Below are 18,012 nucleotides of genomic sequence, written 5' to 3'. Positions count from 1 at the left end.
TTGTACAAGGTTCTGTGCCAGTAGAAGTTTGTGAAAATGAGAGTGAACATAGGCAAACAAACCCAAAAGATAGAGGGTTGTCTGATGATGAGTGGGACAGTGAATATTTGGACAGTCCAGAACAAAGTGGAAATGAGGATGGAGGTGATGATGATGGAACTTGTGGTCCATTTGGGACGTTTGTTAAGCCAACAAATATGGAAGACTACAANTGGGAAGTTGGTACAAAGTTTAGTGATAAAAATGACTTCATGGAGGCTATTAGAAGTTATGCGGTCCATTCTGGGAGGAATTTAAAGTTTGTTAAAAATGACAGCAAAAGGGTACGAGTGACATGCTTGGGTGCCCAAAAAAAATGTGAATGAATGGCTTATTGTGGTTATGTAGAAGGCTATAGAACATGGCAATTGAGAAAGATTGTGGATAGGCATTCTTGCAGTATGCAGTTTAATGTGAAGATGATGAATGCTAAATGGTTGAGTGAGACGTTGGATACCTCACTACAAGAAAATCCAAATTTGAAAATAAATGAAATAAGATCAAAAGCTTTGAGGAAATGGAATACTAATGTCTCAATATCCAAAGCTCGCAGGGCAAAAATAATGGCTGCATGCAATGTTGAAGGTTCATTTCAGAAACAGTTCACGAGAATATATGATTATGCTCATGAATTATTGAAATCTAATCCTGGATCAACAGTGATATTAAAGGCAGACAGTGAAAATGGTGAGACCATATTTCAGAGGTTCTATGTTTGTTTAAAAGCTTGCAAGAATAGCTTTGCCTCTTGTAGGCCATTTATTGGTTTGGATGGATGTTTTCTTAAAGGAAAGTACAAGGGGGAGATATTAACCGCTGTTGGTAGGGATCCCAATAAACAGATGTTACCTATAGCTTATGCAATTGTGGAGGTAGAAAACAAATAAACTTGGACGTGGTTTTTGGACTTGTTGATTGAAGACCTTGGAGGTTCAGAAGTTTGTAATTCATGCACCTTTATGTCTGACCAACAGAAGGTAATTCTGTTTCCCTCATGTTCAATTGTATAATTTAAGTACAGTTTGTTCATTTTGGTCCTGATTTCGGTTTAAAATGTTCATTTTGGTCCTCGTTTTTGTTTATAATGTTCATTTTGGTCCTCGGTTTTGNTTATGAGTACAGGGTTTAAAAGAAACAATGGCTGAACTTTTACCTGGGGCTGAGCAAAGATTTTGCATGAGACACCTATATGCAAATTTCAGGAAAAAGTTTAGAGGGCAAACATTGAAGAATCTGATGTGGAAGGCTACTACTAGTTACTACCCCGAAGCTTGGGAAAGAGAAATGTTAAAAATGAAAGATGTGAATGTAGAGGCTTACAAACACCTCATTACTCTTCCCCCAAGGTATTCCTTTTACCTTACTAAATTTTGTTATTGCTCCTGTAATGTACTGTGTCCTTCCTAACCATTCATTATTCGTTGTAATAGGTATTAGTCTAGATCTAGATTTACAGGTTGAGCTGTATGTGATACATTAGTAAATAACATGAGTGAAACTTTTAATAGTGTTATTGTTGATGCTCGAGGAAAGCCCATTATAACCATGCTAGAGGAAATTAGAGTTTACATCATGAAAAAATGGGCAACGAACAAAATCAAGATGGCAAATATGGACTTTCAGATTTGCACCAAGATTAAAAAGAGGCTTGCAAAAGAATCAAGATTATGTAAGAATTGGATCCCTAGGTAAGCACTTCTTTCTCTACATGGAATTAAGTCATCTCTGTGATTACAATGTTGTTATTCATCAGTTGATATTTAGAATGATTGTTCTATTATTTGATGGCAGTTGGTGTGGAGAGAAATTGTTTGAAGTAAGGCATTTTGCAATGGTTACAAACAAGTATGCTGTGAACCTCGACACTCAAGACTGTACCTGCAGGAAATGGGTCGTTAGTGGCATCCCTTGCTGCCATGCAATTGCAACAATGACATTCTTAAATCTAAATCCAGAAGACTTTGTCCCCATTTGGTTCAGAAGGTCAACGTATGATGAAACCTATGCGTCTATCATATTTCCAGTGAATGGGCACCTTCTTTGGGAAAGAACATCCTACCCAGACGTCCTCCCACCATTCAGAAGAAAGTTACCTGGCAGACCCAAGAAAAAGAGAAGGTTGGAGAGTTAGGAACTAAGAAGGGATGAAACGCAGATGAGCAAAGGTGGCCACCAGAAAAAATGCAGCATATGTCGTATTGTTGGCCATAACAGAAATCAATGCCCCTTACGTCCACAACCTTCTGAAGAACCAAGTCAAGAAAGGACAGAACCATGTGATGAACCACCCCAACCAACACAGGAATCCACAGAACAACCAATTGAGCCAGTCAGAAGGGGCAAGTTACCAATCAGAAGGAGACCAAATTAGAGTTTTTAATGTTCAGAGTTTCTGGATACCAAATTAGAGTTTATAATGTTTTGAAGAACTTTATAGTAGTAACTTTATCTGTTTTGATACACAATGATGTACTTGATGTTTTGATGTACTTGATGTTTTGATGTACCCAAGATATTGTTCTTATGATTATTGTTAATCCATCTGTTTTCATTGTGAAAACATACTATTGTTTTAATGTTTTGATGTACACAGGGTATTCATATTGATTATAACCATCACCAATTACGGACACATCAATCATTATCAAAGGGACTACATTGGCATATTTTTAACTAAAAAGAGGACTAATTTGAACAATTAAACACTAATAGAATACATATTTCATTCACTGATCTGTTACAACCTCAACATTGAAAACACTAAAGTAAGCCACATTTGGGATCACCTAAAGACACACAGAACACGTCAATCTCAAAAGCCAAGAAATCACCTAAAGAAACAAAGAACACGACAATCTAAAAACCCACTTCGAACACATCAACCTAATAACACACACAACATAACTATGATCACTACAATAAGAACACATATCACTGATACTAATAACTTCATCCTTCTCTTCAAAGCTTTCATTGTCTTCTCCATATCACAGATCTTACTCCTTTTCCTATCAATGATAACATCATTTTCATCAACTTCTTCTTCATTACACCACTTGAAATAGTTACACCAAGTCACATTTCCAGCTCCACTCTGTTATTCATCAAAGACAGTGTTAATTATCATCACATAAACAAAATAGGGTTTAATTACAAATGTTTTTATTCACATCACCTTGTAGTTACGACAACTCCAAAAATATCTTCCAGCATTCTTTGAAGTTCTAGCCATTTTTACTACTGTCCTCTCACCACAATTGCAAATGGGAATTATCCCTAATCCCATTGAACCCCCACCATGTGAGGAATGACAATTTCGACGGCTCATGCCATGGCAACAAGAAGAAGAAGATTGCAAATGAGACATTGCTAGCCAACCACCAAGAATGGGATGAAGATTGGTTAAGCTCTGGAACCCTGCACTTTTCAAAGTCTAATTTGAAAACCCTAATTTCAAAGTCTGCACTTTTCAACATTGCTTCAATTTGGGAGTATTTGCAATAAAAAAACCCCTAATTCCAAATCGTCACTACAGTGTACAGGTGTACTGTTTGTCGTTAAGTATTTAGACGCCGTTTCAAAAAAAGGACCAAATTGAACAGATTTTACAACCTTTAGGACCAAATTGAACAAAAAAAAATGAGGACCAAAATGAACAAACTAAACAAAAATAGGGACCAAAATAACAATTAAGCCAATTAAAAACAACGATGTTACGCGGGTCGGGCATTTCAGCCCGATTAGGCTTCTCGAATAACCCGTAACCCGTGACACCTCACTCTCTCTGAAACTGAAAACAAGAAGGCATTGCAGCAAACACAACCCAACCACAGGAACGAATCGCCTCCCCCCTCGAGCTCGCGGCGCAGCGGCGACCGGCAACCGGCAACCTACTCACTCACGAGAAACGAATCTCATCTGCAATCTCTCTTCCCGCCGCCGCAAGCTCATCTGATCTCCTCTGTCGAGTTCACGACGGCGACGGCGAGGCAAAGGCAAGGCGCCTCACGCTGACGACGTTGACACTCCTGTCCTTCCCCTTTGTTAGGTTTTCAGGTTTTCTTCCTTTAAGGTATGATTTTTTTCTTCTCTCAAGGGTTTTCAGATGATGAGATATTTCTGGATCTGGTTCTGTGTTGTGTTGAAATTATGTTCTGGATTTGACTGCTAAATGAATGTCGATATATGAATTTTGGTACAGTACTGGATTTTGTTCTGGACGCCGCGTCCCGTCCTCATCGCATTCATGCTTCGTTTGTCCGATGAAAATTTTTTCTTTCGAAAGAAGTAAAAAGTTGGGGTTCTCAATTTTTGCTGTGGTACTTGTAAATGTAATGGTATTGTTTGCTGAATGTCTTTGACTGTTCTCTAGGAGCATTTGGATGATGATAATTGTTTTCATTATTTATTATCAATTATTTTCATTTAGTGTTCACGATAATGTTAGTTTGTTACTGGTGCTGAAAATCGGAGACTATGGTTGTGGTGAATACAAGAGATTAGTTTTGAGAAGTTCGCTGTTAAATTCTGTTATCATCTTCGTTTCAGATTCTGGAAAAGTTTTTGGAATGGCTGCAATTTACAGTCTTTACATCATCAATAAGTCTGGTGGATTGATCTATTATAAGGTATGGTTGTCTTTACTTTCTGTTGCTCACTAATTCAAACTTCAAATTATTTATCTTGGGTTTCTAACAGATTTATTGTGTATTCCCTTGATATTGATGGCAGAAAGCTTATTTATTGTTGTTACAGGTTTTTTTTTTTTTTTTTTTTTTTTTTTTTTTTTCTAAAGTGACAGAAAGCTAAAATTTTAACCGGGAATAATTATTAAGTTATGTTAGTGTAATCAGTAGGACTAAAGTAGGGAGTAGTATGTTGGGTCATTTCTTCTTATTGTACCTAGTTCTGTGTCTAGAAGTCTAGGACAGTCCCTTGATCTTTTATCTTCCTATTGTATCAGCTCTTCATCAATAGAAATAGACATGAGAAGGGTCCTTAAAGCCTTCCAATAATATATTTCTCTGTTTTTAATCTTAAGTACCTTATCATGGTTTCTTTTGCATTGTTAATTAAGTCTCGTATGTCTGATCAACTTGTATATTGAGCTTTAGCCTCTAAATTCTGTTTATGAAATGACCAAGATACCTTTTACATTTCATTCCGCTGGTTCCTCGGTACATATGTCTGATATTTGGAGTTTTGTTTCTTTCTTAGAATCTAGTATAGTCAGTATGTTTAAGTATGCTGAATCTTACTAATTTGGATATGGACTTGCTGGGAAGATGGTTAGTGATAATAGCTTAGTTTTCTTTCGACCTTTTGTTTTAAAAAATCAATTTCAATCTTTTAGTTAGAATTTTAGTTAAGCTTTTCTTTTTACATAGAATCTATCAAAATTACGTTAATTCTTTTGCGTTTAGGATTATGGGTCTGCTGGACGAATGGATACCAATGACAGCTTGCGGGTGGCAAGTTTATGGCACTCAATGCATGCTATCTCTCAGCAGTTATCACCTGTATTAGGCTGTTTTGGAATTGAACTTCTCCAAGCAGATACGTTTGATCTTCATTGCTTTCAGTCGCTGACAGGTAATTAGTCTTTAACCATTATTGCATTAGCTTTGCAATTTACTCGGTAAATAAAATGATTAGTTTGTCTGGTAGCTTGCACCTTTTTTTCTTTTTCATGCACGCCTTTAAGGCCTTGCAGGTTGTTGTGGTTTGAGTATATCTGAAGCTCTAGATAGTTGTTCGTAAACCTCATTATTAATGAACCCCATTATAAGGCGAAATCCACTTAATACTTTGACACTTTGACAATGCTATTTATGTTGCAAACAGAAGTGAATTATTTTCTCGAGCACCTGATTTTTGGAGTAAAAAAACAGAATCGTTAAGTTGGAAGGCAGGTTGGGTTATTGTAGCAACAAATATAACTTTTTGGTGACAGGACCCGGTATATTGACTGTATTTGGTTTTTCTCAGCACTGTTATTTTTGTGCTAATAAACACCCATTACTCCATTTTCGATTCCTGTGGGTCACACCTGCATCTTCGGATTTGGATCAATGAACTTGAATTCTTGTGAGTAGACATTGTTCTAGATATTTGGCTGTTGTTTAGCTGTTTCCTTACCCTACTTTAGTATTTATGTTTTGCACTTGTTTTTTTTTAATGGAGCTGTGTTTTTATTGCTTAGCAGTTCTATATTCGGTTAAATGTCACTGGCAAAAATAAGCATGCAAGATTTCTCACTTTTATTTCTTCATAATATTGGTATTTACAAAAAATGTTTCTTCTCCTTGCAGGGACAAAGTTTTTTGTGGTGTGTGAGCCTGGAGCTCAACACATGGAAAATTTACTGAAATTTGTCTATGAATTGTACACGGACTACGTTTTGAAAAATCCGTTCTATGAGATGGAGATGCCTATACGTTGTGAGCTCTTTGATACGAACCTAACGCAGGCAGTTCAAAAGGATCGTGTTGCATTTTTGGGCCGATAAATTTATATCTTTCCGTTTTCAAAATTTTTCCATTTTGGATTAGTACATAATCTAAATATTGTCATTCAATTGCTTGTAACGTATCCTACTACTGCTAGCCTTTGTTGCTTTTCAGGCACAGGCAAGAACTATGATGTCTGAGATAAGTTTTCTGACATCCGAGATTCATTTTCTTCGAGCATTGCTTTACGTATGGGTAGTAGTTAGAAATTGCCTCTGCCTACACATTATTGCCTTGGCTGTGGTTTCAGGTTTGTAATGTGTGGAATTTATTTTCGCTGGACGTTGGGTTCTTACGTGATTGGTTACTGCTGTAATGGGTTAATAGTCAGTTGCAATGTTTAGTGTTCTCAATCAGTTAACTGTTTGAGAACAGTAAACTGGATTCTAATCAGTTTACTGTTTTTTCAATGATCCAAACATGCATAATACTAAACAGACACATATAAAGATCACGTAATATCCGAGCACTATTCGTTATTATCTGACCATAAATGGTTCCAGTTCGTGGGAACACTAGTATTTTGATTTCGTTGCCTTATTTTTAATGTGTAATTAAGTGAGATTACTAAGTGTTTGGCTAGAATCGTGAATGATGTTTTGGGGTTTGTATAAGGTCCTGATTTAGTATATAACTTTTCTCCTTATTTATGTTTATATTTTGTTGCTTTGTATTTATGATCAATTGGATATATTAATGCTAAAAAATTAATGTCTTTGTTAGAAGATGCTAACGTGACATCCAACTATAAAAATCAATTTTTATGATTAAAAGATATTGGGAAATATATGAGATAGATTTTATGTTGTCTTAAAAAACAAAATAAATTTTATAAGCTGAAATTAAGTCATATATTAAAGCTCTAATTTATAGATAAAGTCATTATAAATTAAAAAAAAAAAAACTTTTAGAACATGTTATTTAAATAATTCACAATATAGTTTATTTAAACTAGATGAGGTTTGTTTCCATATAAATTGTATTATAAGAGACTCTGACATTATTTTAAGATAAATATTAAAAACTAGCTCATTAAATAATATAAGTAATTTCTTTTATTAGATTGCTCTTTGTACTTTGACTATGAACATCAAAAAAGGATTTATTTGATACATTTTTTATAAATTAGAAACAAAAAATTTACATTTTTAAAAGCGAGAACTAAACTGAACATCCGCTCATAATTTAGAGACCAAAAAGAGGTTTAAACCTAAATAATATAAGTAATTTCTTTTATTAGTAAATTTAAGATTTTCGACACTGTTTAAGTTTCCTTCAGGAAAGAATGATGTAATATGGTTAATAATAATATTTGAATCTTGATTAAGTTATTCAATACATATTTTCTCTTGTCTAAAAATCTATGAAAAGGACAAGGAGATAATGTTTTTCCTTTTCTCAATCGATAATTGTTTTGAATTGTGAGATGTTACTTAAAAATAATCTCTATCCAGTCTTTAATACGAAAACAATGTTAACAAAATATGAACTCAATTCTCCACAGATTCTTATCCAATGCGACAAATGGAAAAACTCTGCAGTCCAATTGATGATTGAAATTGATGGGTAGCTTCACAAACTTAATGAGTTAGATAATTGTCTTACTTACCAACCATTCACAACAACATCTATTATTTTACATAAAATGTAAATAATTGTTGCACAGTATGTTTTACTTTTCTGGAAAATAAATATTAACTTCTTAAAAATATCATGTAACGATCTTGTAATCCTCATAAATATATTTAATCATGTGTTTAATTAAACTTTAAGTCTTTCATAAACTTATACATTGTTTCTAATAAATTTGTTTTGTTTACGATTATTTAAAATTTTATATTTTTTAATTAAAATTAAGTTGATTAGTTTGTTTATTAATTAGATAAAGTGACCTATGTGTTATCTTATAGTTTACTTGTTTATTTTTTAAGTTTTATGATTAACATAAAATAATAAATAATTTTTTATTATTTTAATATTAGTTTATATTAATTACAAAAATTTGAATTAAAAATTAAAAAAAAATAATATATCAGACAATGTAATAGTCATGTAATTCAAATAATAAAAACATTAAATATCACGAACTTAATTTAAAAATATAAAAATTATGAATATAATTTTTTTTAATAAAACTCAATTAAAAGTACACATATTTATGAACAATTTGAAAGTTAGTTTAGCCTAAAATAAATACTAAATTAGTAAAACTTTGATATTTTCAAGAACTTTGATATATGCTTAATTTGAATGCTTACTTATACTTTGATTTGAAATAGTCTTTTATAGGATTGAAGTAGGATGAAAAATAATTGACACCAATAAAATCCGCATAGTTATTATGCGAATATTTACTATTTTCAGATAACGGATGGTGGGTATTTTAATATTCATTTTTAAACGGGTCAGGTATAGGTAAATCTGCGGGTACTCGTTACCCAAAAAATAAAAAAAAATAATAATTTATATAAATTTTTAATTAAATTTTTAATTAAATTTAACTAAAAATAAAATTAAATTAAATTGAAAATAAAATTAAATTATATTTTATTAAGTTAAATTTAATTAAAATTAAATTTTAATTTATATTTAATTATATATATATATATATATTTGTAATTTTATTTAATTTTTTTAAAATTGTATAAATATTTTTTTTTTATTTTTTGTGGGTATCTGGGTATCCGCAGGTTTTAAAATATACGCGAATATTTTTTAAACGAGTATCCACGCAAATAGTAGATCGAATAGTGGATACATTTTATCTGATAGGTCGGATTGCTAGTAGACATTATCTGTGCCGAACTCGACCTGTTGTCATGTCTAGGTTGAATGCACAATGGTTTTGTTTTTTATATTTCTATGTAATTTATAACCAATTTATACCTCACATTTGTCACATGGTATAATTCATTAATGACTTGAAAAAAATATTGCTGTACTTTTTTGAGAAGGACCATTTCAAATGAATAAATTTTGTATATATTAAATTACAAGAGTGTGAATATATTAAATTAAAGATGTTTGTATATTTTTAATAATAATTACAAGAGTGCATTACCTTAATATTAGTTTATTTATTTTTATTGATTGATTAAAAAAAGATAACAATATTAAGATATTATTTTCTCAAACTAAGCACATTCAATGCTACCTTGCTATATCTTACAATTGGTATATATTTTTGTCACCGTTGAGGTTTCCTTAAAGGAAAACAATTCTTTGATTTGTTATGTTTATTTGATAAATTTGAACCAATCATGTTTAACAGAAATTTGGCAAGAATTAATTCCAGATTTTTTACTAAATTTTTTTGATGATGTTGTTGGTTGAGTATTAATAAATGATGTTAGTACTTTAAAAAAATTAATATATTTTAAAACATTAAAACTATATAATAAAACTTGACAAACAGGAATTAATAGGAGTCTGTCTAACTTTTTTATTAAATTTTCTTTTTTCTGTTGTTGTCAGCTGAGTATTAACATATGTTAGCTAGTATTTTAAAAATCTTTTTAACATATTTTAAAGCATCAAAATCAATGTCAGATTAATATATTTTGAAAGGACAAACATATGGTGAAAAAAAAATGTTATATACTTTTAAGTTTTTTTGTTAAACTTCACCAATGGCTTGACTATGACCCACATATTATTGCTACAATTTTCATAAGGTTAAAATGTATACAGATTTTGAGTTTCCTGAGACCCCTACCCTTTGTACAAGTGGCCATTTTGGATCCTTATGTGTGTTCATAATTCAACTGTCCTTCATAAGGTCATCCACAAGTTCCTTTGGGACCAAATCAATTGGACAATCCCTTGTGAAGGGAACTTTCATTGGTCCCTAAACCAACAGCAGAAACCAAACAAATCTGCTATATCTTATACTCATCACTTTCCTTTTCAAAACTTTCCTGTTTCATCACTTGTTTGGTTACTGAATTAGCCATGTTGGTTATCTTTTACATTCATTTTTTTGAACTTTCTCTTGTGGAAATTCCCCTTTATGTCTCAAAATTGTCCATTTCTATGCCTTACACTAGGACTAAGAATTTGCATTGAATCATCATAGAAGGTTCATTTCATATACTGATAGGCATGTGATTTTATGGTAAGCTCCATGCCTTTTCAAGTACTTTTACGCCTATGTACTCCTTAGGGAAGGTCTCAAACAAGATCCAAACCTATTAAAGAGGGTAGATTCCTTTGGGAGTGTGACAAAATTGGTTTTTTGAAAGGGAAAAAAGTTAGTATTATTCTAACTCATAAGTCTAGTTCAAGTGTTAATAAGTTTCAGATAGAGGATTAATATAGTAATCTTCCTGAATGATTTGCAAAAAGCTCTCCTAGAAACTAGAGAATCTAATGGTGGTTAAGATAAAATATTACTTAGACTCCAAAGTTATGTTAGGAAAGATTCTTTCTCAAGTTCATTTACATATGTACTAGTCATTAATTTATGATGGTATATGATTGATTGGTACATAAAATCTTAGAAGAAGATAAGAAAAAAAAAGGGAAAAATGATAAAGAAAGACAGGGATTAAGATTTAAGAGAAAGCTCAACCGAAGCTTGCATGTGCCCCTAACATGGTAGGGTCGAGTATAATTTCATCAGCTACTGTGGCATTTTCTTTCTCTACTTTATATGGTTAGCTAGGAATAAAAGTCACAATTAGCATGGTTTCTTCCCAATCTATTCTAAGTTAGACTTATAATAACAACATGACAAACTAATCTCTATCTGTTCTGTCACATAAAGTATAATATTTTAGAGGCTATTAATGATTATAAGCCAGAAAATGGTGACATGAAAATTTAATTGACAAAGGGTCTAAAAGGAATTTAGAAACCAAAAGTATAGAACAATAAAAGAACTAAAACACCAACACGGTTTCTTCTGAAATTATGGTTTTTTATGAGATTTTAGGAGATTTGATCTTTATGTATGTAACAACAACATTATATTTTCTTATGTGATTAAGAATCTTTATGTATGTAACAACAACAATACCAGAAATCTCATTGATAACAAGCATGGATCACTCCACTATGATTGTAAAGAATGGAAAAGAAACTGAAGTCACTTTTTTGTTTTGACCAGTTCATTTAAAAGAAACTGGAGCCTTAATTGATTAATCACTTGGATTTATGAGATAGAAGTTGAAGAGGACCTTTTTTATTTGATTCATTTACTGAATAAGTAGAACATCACCTAGTTTTTATAATGTCGTAATTGTTATAACAAAATTGAGAAAACTTTATGGGAACGTCCAAAATTCTGCAGAATTAGCTTGTAGGTTCACATGAAGGGAGTTTGGTTTCTAATTATACTTTCTTTACTGATTTCTGCAATTGAGAAGGTCATTAAAAGAAAAAGAAAAGGAAAAAAAGAAGAAGCACGAGATGAATAGACTTTTGCTACTTGCATTGTTGATGAGTGTAAGCATCCATGTGAGATTAATTCACTTCTCTTCTGTCATTGTCAAAAGGAAAGTTGTTACCTAGAAAATGATATGAAAATGAATAGACAAATATGTAAAAGGGTTCTCACATAGTCGGTCATAAGCTATTTTCTCTTTTATTTGATTTGAAAGGAAATATGACAGTCTCCAAAGCATTTTGTGTAATAATAGCTATTGCACTGTCATTGTCAATGTCATTTAGAGCAAGCAAGAAAGAATTATGCATTATACTTTATTTTCAAATATATCATGTGATCCTGCTCCCATATTTATAATAAATTTTGTAGCAGTTGAAAGTTTGAGACTTTGGTGATAATCAACATGGTTTACAAAATGGTTACCTCATTATTAGGTAAGTCATGCTAACTACTATTAGTAGCTTATTTTAGTTATGAACAGAATAGCACAGTTTAACCAATAAAATAACCGAATAAATAGATCAAACAAAAAGGAAAAAAATAACCCTTTTGAGATACACATGTTTTGTATTCTCAGAGGAAATTTCTAATCATAGTTTGTTTGAGAAAAATTACCCACTGGTACTTTGTCGGTCATTTATTATATGTTATGAATTATTTTTGTATTTAGGTGAATAGTTACATGGTGTGAATACATAGGAAGTAGCTTGGAATGATCCTATTATTAACTCAAAATGTCCTGTAGAATATAATTAACTGAACTACCTAACTAATAATTGAAGAAGATGCCTTTGAACGGCAACAGTTAACTTATATATAAGGTTATGGATTTGGATGTCTACTAGCTTTTTAACACTAAGGCAACAAAATTCCATCTTTTGAATCATTTATTTTATCTTTTGTTTGTGTCATTTCTTTTTTGTCAGGTCAAAATAATGTTTTGATTTAAGCAACTTGAAAATTTTGGTTAAACCCAACAGAAGCACAAGCTAGTTTTAATATAATGTGTATATGTGCTTTACAGGGTGAAAGAAAATTGCAGAAAAGAGAGTAAAGGAAAAAAAAAAAAAACAGATTGTGTTGAAAACTGATAAATAATGAAAAAAGGACAGTTTTTCTATTGATAAGCTTGTATTCTTTTGAAGTATGTTTCTAAGAAATTCTACAATACACCTTTAGTGTCTATGCACCTTGAATGTGTTATGATTGAATAAGAACAAAATAAGCACACATGCACCAATGATAGCATTCAAAGTTCATGGATGAACATACTTTCCCATGTAGAATCTTTTATTTTTCTAAACTCAAACACTCCTACTCACAGACATTGAATGTGAATCTTCCACAGAAGAGAAGAAACATTTGTTAAGCTATATTTAAAAAGAATATAAAATAAGAAAAACAGATGATGAGACTGATATTAAAAATACCATGTTATTTTGGTTTGGTTTGAATCAATATTGCATTGGTAATGTATGTTTTCAAGTATATATTAACCTTATACTCAATAGTCTATACTAGTTTTCTGACCATTGCATTGTATGTGATCAAGCACCCACAAAAAGTCAGCAGAACATATCCACAATGTCTGTCTCATCCCATGTGTCAAATTATACATTTGATTCATCACTTTACTATGAACCCTCTAAGAAAATAACCAAAACATAAACACAAAAAGAAAAAAAAAAACATTATTGAGGATGAATGACAAGAATCAAGATCCTTAAATATTCTTGATCTCTTGATTCCTATGTTAATTTAGTTTTCTCTCATTAAGAAATCACTGACACGAGATACGATGCTTGCACACTTGTGAAACAAGATCAAGATTACCTGCTCACAATATAATGATAAAATTTTGAAAGAGTCTAAATTCAATTTTCCTCATCTGAAAGCATATATTAATGTTAATTTTGTTAACTATTAAACTTTTGTCCCCATGAAGGGAGAAAAGGAAACAGCAACATTAACTTTCAGAACATAATGTGGTTGCTAAAATAGCTATTAGTGTCATTTATCACTTTTAACTACCCTTCTTCTTTTGTCCTCTTAAATTCAGTAAATTCTTATGATGTATTTACACACATATATGACAACTTTTTTCAAGAAATACCTGTAAGACTCCACATAATGGTTTTGTCCACATGTTTTGTGTGTCAAAAACACCATATCAATTAGTGAGTGTAATATATGCAGCACCTAATTTGGACATGATCTTCCACCAAATAGAAGCTCCTTCTTCAATGTAATTAAAAAACACTCAGAGGGAAGGGTCAAGTAGTTAACTTGCATTTGTATCTGTGAAAGCACACCAGTTACCATGCACAGTTTGTCCAACTGTAAGCAAGGCTGTTTCTATTAAAGTATCAACCAACTCTATATCATATTCAAGAACTGAAAATACTAAATGCATCAATAAAATAAGGTAAAAAATAAAATAAAATGACCAGGCCCTTGAAATCATTCTTATGTGGCACATTCTGAAGCACAGAGAAGATACTATACTATCCCCTTGAATATTGGAAAAGGGGAGCTGCACCATACAAATGTACTAAGTAGCTTCTACTTTTGATTTTGCCCAGTTATACAGATACTTCTCCATGTGCAAAGATACTGTTCATCATTTCTCAAGACCCTACACATTTCAATTCAAAGTGCAACTCTTTTATCATTGGAACTCTTCACACCATGCAAGAGCTGTTCATACTTCAGCTCTTATCCATTTATCCATTACATAAAAGGCAAAAGAAATTGCTCAGCAACATACTCTGTCAAATATATAATTTGTTATCAGTTAAAATTTAATAAGTTCTGGTTGTATTTTCTAGATTTGAACAAGTCATAAAAATTGTAAGAAAGAATGACTTAAAATGTGTGCTGCTAAGGGAAAAAAAGGGAGAAATGCTGACTATACTATTGGCCACAGAAAAATATTATTGGTCTATAAAGTTGGGAAGAAAAGATAGTTGGGGTTGCATGTGCAGAGGTGTGGCCCACAATATTAGCGGTTGGGAACCCCAACCAGAACCAGCGCATGTGCACTTCATTTGTCACTTGTTCAGTGGCTTTCGGGAAAAATAACACTTTTGTGGAAGTTAGTAATAAGAGAAAAGAAAAAAAGTAAAAAGATGTTACTTATAAATAGAGGCCCCCCTTGAAGCTCTTGACCTCACAGCATAGCAAAAGAAACTGCACATTCCTCTGTTTTGCTCCCCTGTTTAGGCCTTATCATAAGCTCACAATCATGGCTCTTCTCACTCTCATTGCTTTTCTCTTTCTTAACATCAATCTCCATAGTGTTACTGCTGACTATGGTGGTTGGCAGGGTGGTCATGCCACTTTCTATGGTGGGGGTGATGCTTCTGGCACAATGGGTGAGTTTAGCCTTTCATTTCTTTACCTTTTTTCTTTTCCTTTATGGATTAGTTTTTCAGAGTAATATTATTTCACAACTCAAGTATGTAAATACTTCTTCATATTTGTATTTATCTTTTTTCTCTTTTTGTGACATCATACCATATATTTTGTCTACAATTATTTACTTTTCTCAATAATTATCTAATAGTATGGATGTTCATGCATATTTGCTGTTTTGATTTCAAATGCTAAAGAGAATGGAATAAAATGAATGAAAAGAAATCAAGTAGATGAAATGAAGTTCTGACATTGCTATGATAAAATAAAAGTAAAAAATAAAAAAGTGGTTTTATCTTACACTTTTAAGTTGCATGAAAGTTTTGCATCAAATTCTATACCATGCATCTTACTTTAAAAAAGCCAAAAACACTGAAATCTAATGTCATTTTATTACATTTCACTCTATTCTATTTCTTTTCATGGACCCGAATATTGGAATAGTGAAACTGTACACGTATTTTGAGCAAAGCCCGTTTTTTACTTAAGCTACTTGTTTAGCACTTTTTTTATGTGCCATGTTACCATTTACTCTTGCCGACACTAGCAATAGCAACACATTCATAACTAATACTATAATGTGCAAGTGTTTATAGCATCATGTTTCAAAGCCTGAAAATGTTGTCACATGACAAAGATTTCAGTTATGTGAAATTCCTTGAAACACTACTCTTTTTAACATGATCAAGAAACTTCTTTTAATTACTATTATTACTGTTATATTGAAAGTTGAGATGATGGGGTTTATACTTTATGTTTTATACATGTAGGTGGAGCATGTGGGTATGGAAATCTGTATAGCCAGGGTTATGGAACAGACACTGTGGCTCTAAGCACTGCTTTGTTCAACAATGGCTTAAGCTGTGGATCTTGCTATGAAATGAGATGTGATGATGACCCAAGATGGTGCAAACCTGGCTCTATTATCGTCACTGCTACTAACTTCTGTCCCCCAAATCCATCTTTGCCAAACAACAATGGTGGTTGGTGCAATCCACCTTTGCAACACTTTGATATGGCCGAACCTGCCTTCCTTCAAATTGCAGAATATAGAGCTGGAATTGTCCCAGTGGCATTCAGAAGGTAAATGAAGCCATAAATTTGACAATGCTTTCAAGCTTAAAGGTCACATTTAATTCCTTAACAACTATATTACCTAATTTATGAATTTATTAAATGCTGAAAACGAATTACTCTCTCATTAAAAAGTCACATAAAGGTATATATAACACTTGTTCTAATTTTAGTAAATGGCCCTTATTCCTGGACATGTGAAAATTGGTGTAGCCATTAACAAACCTCAACTTCTAGCTTTCATGTCAAATTGAAAAGACTTGAATAACATAATTACCTTTATCTATGCTAACCATATTTCTTAAGCTTATAAAGTGAGTAAAGACAAAACTAGTAATCTCAGATGCTGATGAAAAACTCAAACACCTTCATGATTTTGGGTGATGATGGCAGGGTTCCTTGTGTGAAGAAGGGAGGAATAAGGTTCACTATCAATGGTCACTCTTACTTCAACCTAGTTTTGATCACCAATGTGGGTGGTGCTGGGGATGTGCATTCAGTGTCCATCAAAGGGTCAAAAACTGGATGGCAATCCATGTCAAGAAATTGGGGCCAAAACTGGCAGAGCAACTCCTACCTGAATGGACAAGCCCTTTCTTTTCAAGTCACAACCAGTGATGGCAGAACTGTGGCAAGCTACAATGTGGCACCAGGCAATTGGCAATTTGGGCAGACCTTCCAAGGAGGCCAATTCTAGAGACCTTATTGCAATGAGGATAGAAAACAGTAAAAAAAAAAGTTTGTATACCTACTATTGTTCACCTCACTGGAAGAACCATAAAATGTCATAATAGGTATTGATCAATTCTTGTAACTGATTCTGAAAGGCCAGTGTTTTATTTTATTGGTCTAGAAAGTAGCTGAGGTGTTTATATGGCACCCGCTGGTCACTTCACATATAACATACATATATGGAGAGAGTTATGTATTATCTTGTGTGTTGTGCTGCTTTTCTTCAATCAAAGTTAATAATTATTATATTCATCAGACAAGTTTTATTTGCATGAAATATTTGTTTCACCTATCTCATAATGATCAGTTGTTAGATCATTAAATCAATTTAATTAGTGTTACTCTCTTGAAATCAAATTTCAATTTTTTTTTACTAAAATATTTCTTCAAAACCATTGTATATATTTTCAATTTCAATTTTGCTTGTTTCATTAAAAATAATAAAGAATGTTTGTAGTTTATAAGACAATTAATTCCTTTAATAACAATTAAAAAAAGTAAAAAAAAAATATCAAACAAATCAATTATTTTTCTTGGTATGTGTAATCTTATTCAAAAGGTTTAGTAGACTATCATGTAAGAAAAATACAGATAGAAGGAGAAATTAGATATTAACAAACTGAATATTTTGTATCAATAATATTAGCTTCAATTAATCAACGTTTGTTTCTGAAAAATATTGTGAAAGACGTTTGTTAGCATTTATTTTTCTTTGAATATGCTTTCAAACAAACAATGAGCTTTCTCAATAAATTCAATTCAATTTATGCATTATGGTATTTAAAAAAAAAATAATGAACATAATTTTTTTATAATTATATTTTTAAACTAATGTTAATTTATAAAAAATATTTATTT

General features: G+C 32.0%; 4 protein-coding genes across 4 annotated transcripts; 3 read left to right on the top strand and 1 right to left on the bottom strand.

Annotated features, from left to right (window-relative positions):
- Positions 1 to 602: 602 nt before the first annotated feature.
- Positions 603 to 2,170, top strand: LOC106752445. The gene is made up of 5 exons (XM_022777123.1): positions 603 to 911; positions 1,014 to 1,016; positions 1,162 to 1,385; positions 1,548 to 1,727; positions 1,831 to 2,170. The coding sequence occupies exons 1-5, from the start codon at positions 603 to 605 to the stop codon at positions 2,168 to 2,170; spliced, it is 1,056 nt and encodes a 351-aa protein (XP_022632844.1).
- Positions 2,171 to 2,695: 525 nt separating this feature from the next.
- LOC111240970 lies at positions 2,696 to 3,378 on the bottom strand. Its single transcript, XM_022777144.1, has 2 exons — positions 3,215 to 3,378; positions 2,696 to 3,133 (listed from the first exon to the last, which is right to left on the bottom strand). Exons 1-2 carry the CDS (start codon positions 3,365 to 3,367, stop codon positions 2,918 to 2,920), a joined length of 369 nt encoding a protein of 122 aa, XP_022632865.1. The 5' UTR covers positions 3,368 to 3,378; the 3' UTR covers positions 2,696 to 2,917.
- Positions 3,379 to 3,818: 440 nt separating this feature from the next.
- LOC106752460 (trafficking protein particle complex subunit 4) lies at positions 3,819 to 6,890 on the top strand. Its single transcript, XM_014634142.2, has 4 exons — positions 3,819 to 4,111; positions 4,588 to 4,667; positions 5,463 to 5,631; positions 6,351 to 6,890. The coding sequence occupies exons 2-4, from the start codon at positions 4,608 to 4,610 to the stop codon at positions 6,545 to 6,547; spliced, it is 426 nt and encodes a 141-aa protein (XP_014489628.1). The 5' UTR covers positions 3,819 to 4,111; positions 4,588 to 4,607; the 3' UTR covers positions 6,548 to 6,890.
- An 8,198-nt stretch (positions 6,891 to 15,088) lies between these two features.
- Positions 15,089 to 17,414, top strand: LOC106752499 (expansin-A8). The gene is made up of 3 exons (XM_014634192.2): positions 15,089 to 15,308; positions 16,119 to 16,431; positions 16,816 to 17,414. The coding sequence occupies exons 1-3, from the start codon at positions 15,179 to 15,181 to the stop codon at positions 17,117 to 17,119; spliced, it is 747 nt and encodes a 248-aa protein (XP_014489678.1). The 5' UTR covers positions 15,089 to 15,178; the 3' UTR covers positions 17,120 to 17,414.
- The last annotated feature ends 598 nt before the right edge of the window (positions 17,415 to 18,012 follow it).

This window comes from Vigna radiata, unplaced genomic scaffold (assembly GCF_000741045.1).
Source record: "Vigna radiata var. radiata cultivar VC1973A unplaced genomic scaffold, Vradiata_ver6 scaffold_158, whole genome shotgun sequence".
NCBI classification, from domain to species: Eukaryota; Viridiplantae; Streptophyta; class Magnoliopsida; order Fabales; family Fabaceae; genus Vigna; species Vigna radiata.
The sequence above is the reverse complement of the archived record's forward strand: the minus strand, read 5'-3'. Positions and strand labels throughout refer to the sequence as shown.

What these genes read in the sequence shown, in the direction of transcription:
- LOC106752460 (XM_014634142.2), top strand. Translation starts at nt 4,608, where the DNA reads ATGGCTGCAATTTACAGTCTTTACATCATCAATAAGTCTGGTGGATTG. An exon ending in GTGGATTGATCTATTATAAG is followed by an intron (nt 4,668 to 5,462) that starts GTATGGTTGTCT and finishes TTTTGCGTTTAG; the next exon opens with GATTATGGGTCTGCTGGACG. An exon ending in TTGCTTTCAGTCGCTGACAG is followed by an intron (nt 5,632 to 6,350) that starts GTAATTAGTCTT and finishes TTCTCCTTGCAG; the next exon opens with GGACAAAGTTTTTTGTGGTG.
- LOC106752499 (XM_014634192.2), top strand. Translation starts at nt 15,179, where the DNA reads ATGGCTCTTCTCACTCTCATTGCTTTTCTCTTTCTTAACATCAATCTC. An exon ending in TGATGCTTCTGGCACAATGG is followed by an intron (nt 15,309 to 16,118) that starts GTGAGTTTAGCC and finishes TTATACATGTAG; the next exon opens with GTGGAGCATGTGGGTATGGA. An exon ending in GTCCCAGTGGCATTCAGAAG is followed by an intron (nt 16,432 to 16,815) that starts GTAAATGAAGCC and finishes TGATGATGGCAG; the next exon opens with GGTTCCTTGTGTGAAGAAGG.
- LOC106752445 (XM_022777123.1), top strand. Translation starts at nt 603, where the DNA reads ATGGCTGCATGCAATGTTGAAGGTTCATTTCAGAAACAGTTCACGAGA. An exon ending in CTCATTACTCTTCCCCCAAG is followed by an intron (nt 1,386 to 1,547) that starts GTATTCCTTTTA and finishes AACTTTTAATAG; the next exon opens with TGTTATTGTTGATGCTCGAG. An exon ending in TGTAAGAATTGGATCCCTAG is followed by an intron (nt 1,728 to 1,830) that starts GTAAGCACTTCT and finishes ATTTGATGGCAG; the next exon opens with TTGGTGTGGAGAGAAATTGT.
- LOC111240970 (XM_022777144.1), bottom strand. Translation starts at nt 3,367, where the DNA reads ATGAGCCGTCGAAATTGTCATTCCTCACATGGTGGGGGTTCAATGGGA. An exon ending in GGAGTTGTCGTAACTACAAG is followed by an intron (nt 3,134 to 3,214) that starts GTGATGTGAATA and finishes GATGAATAACAG; the next exon opens with AGTGGAGCTGGAAATGTGAC.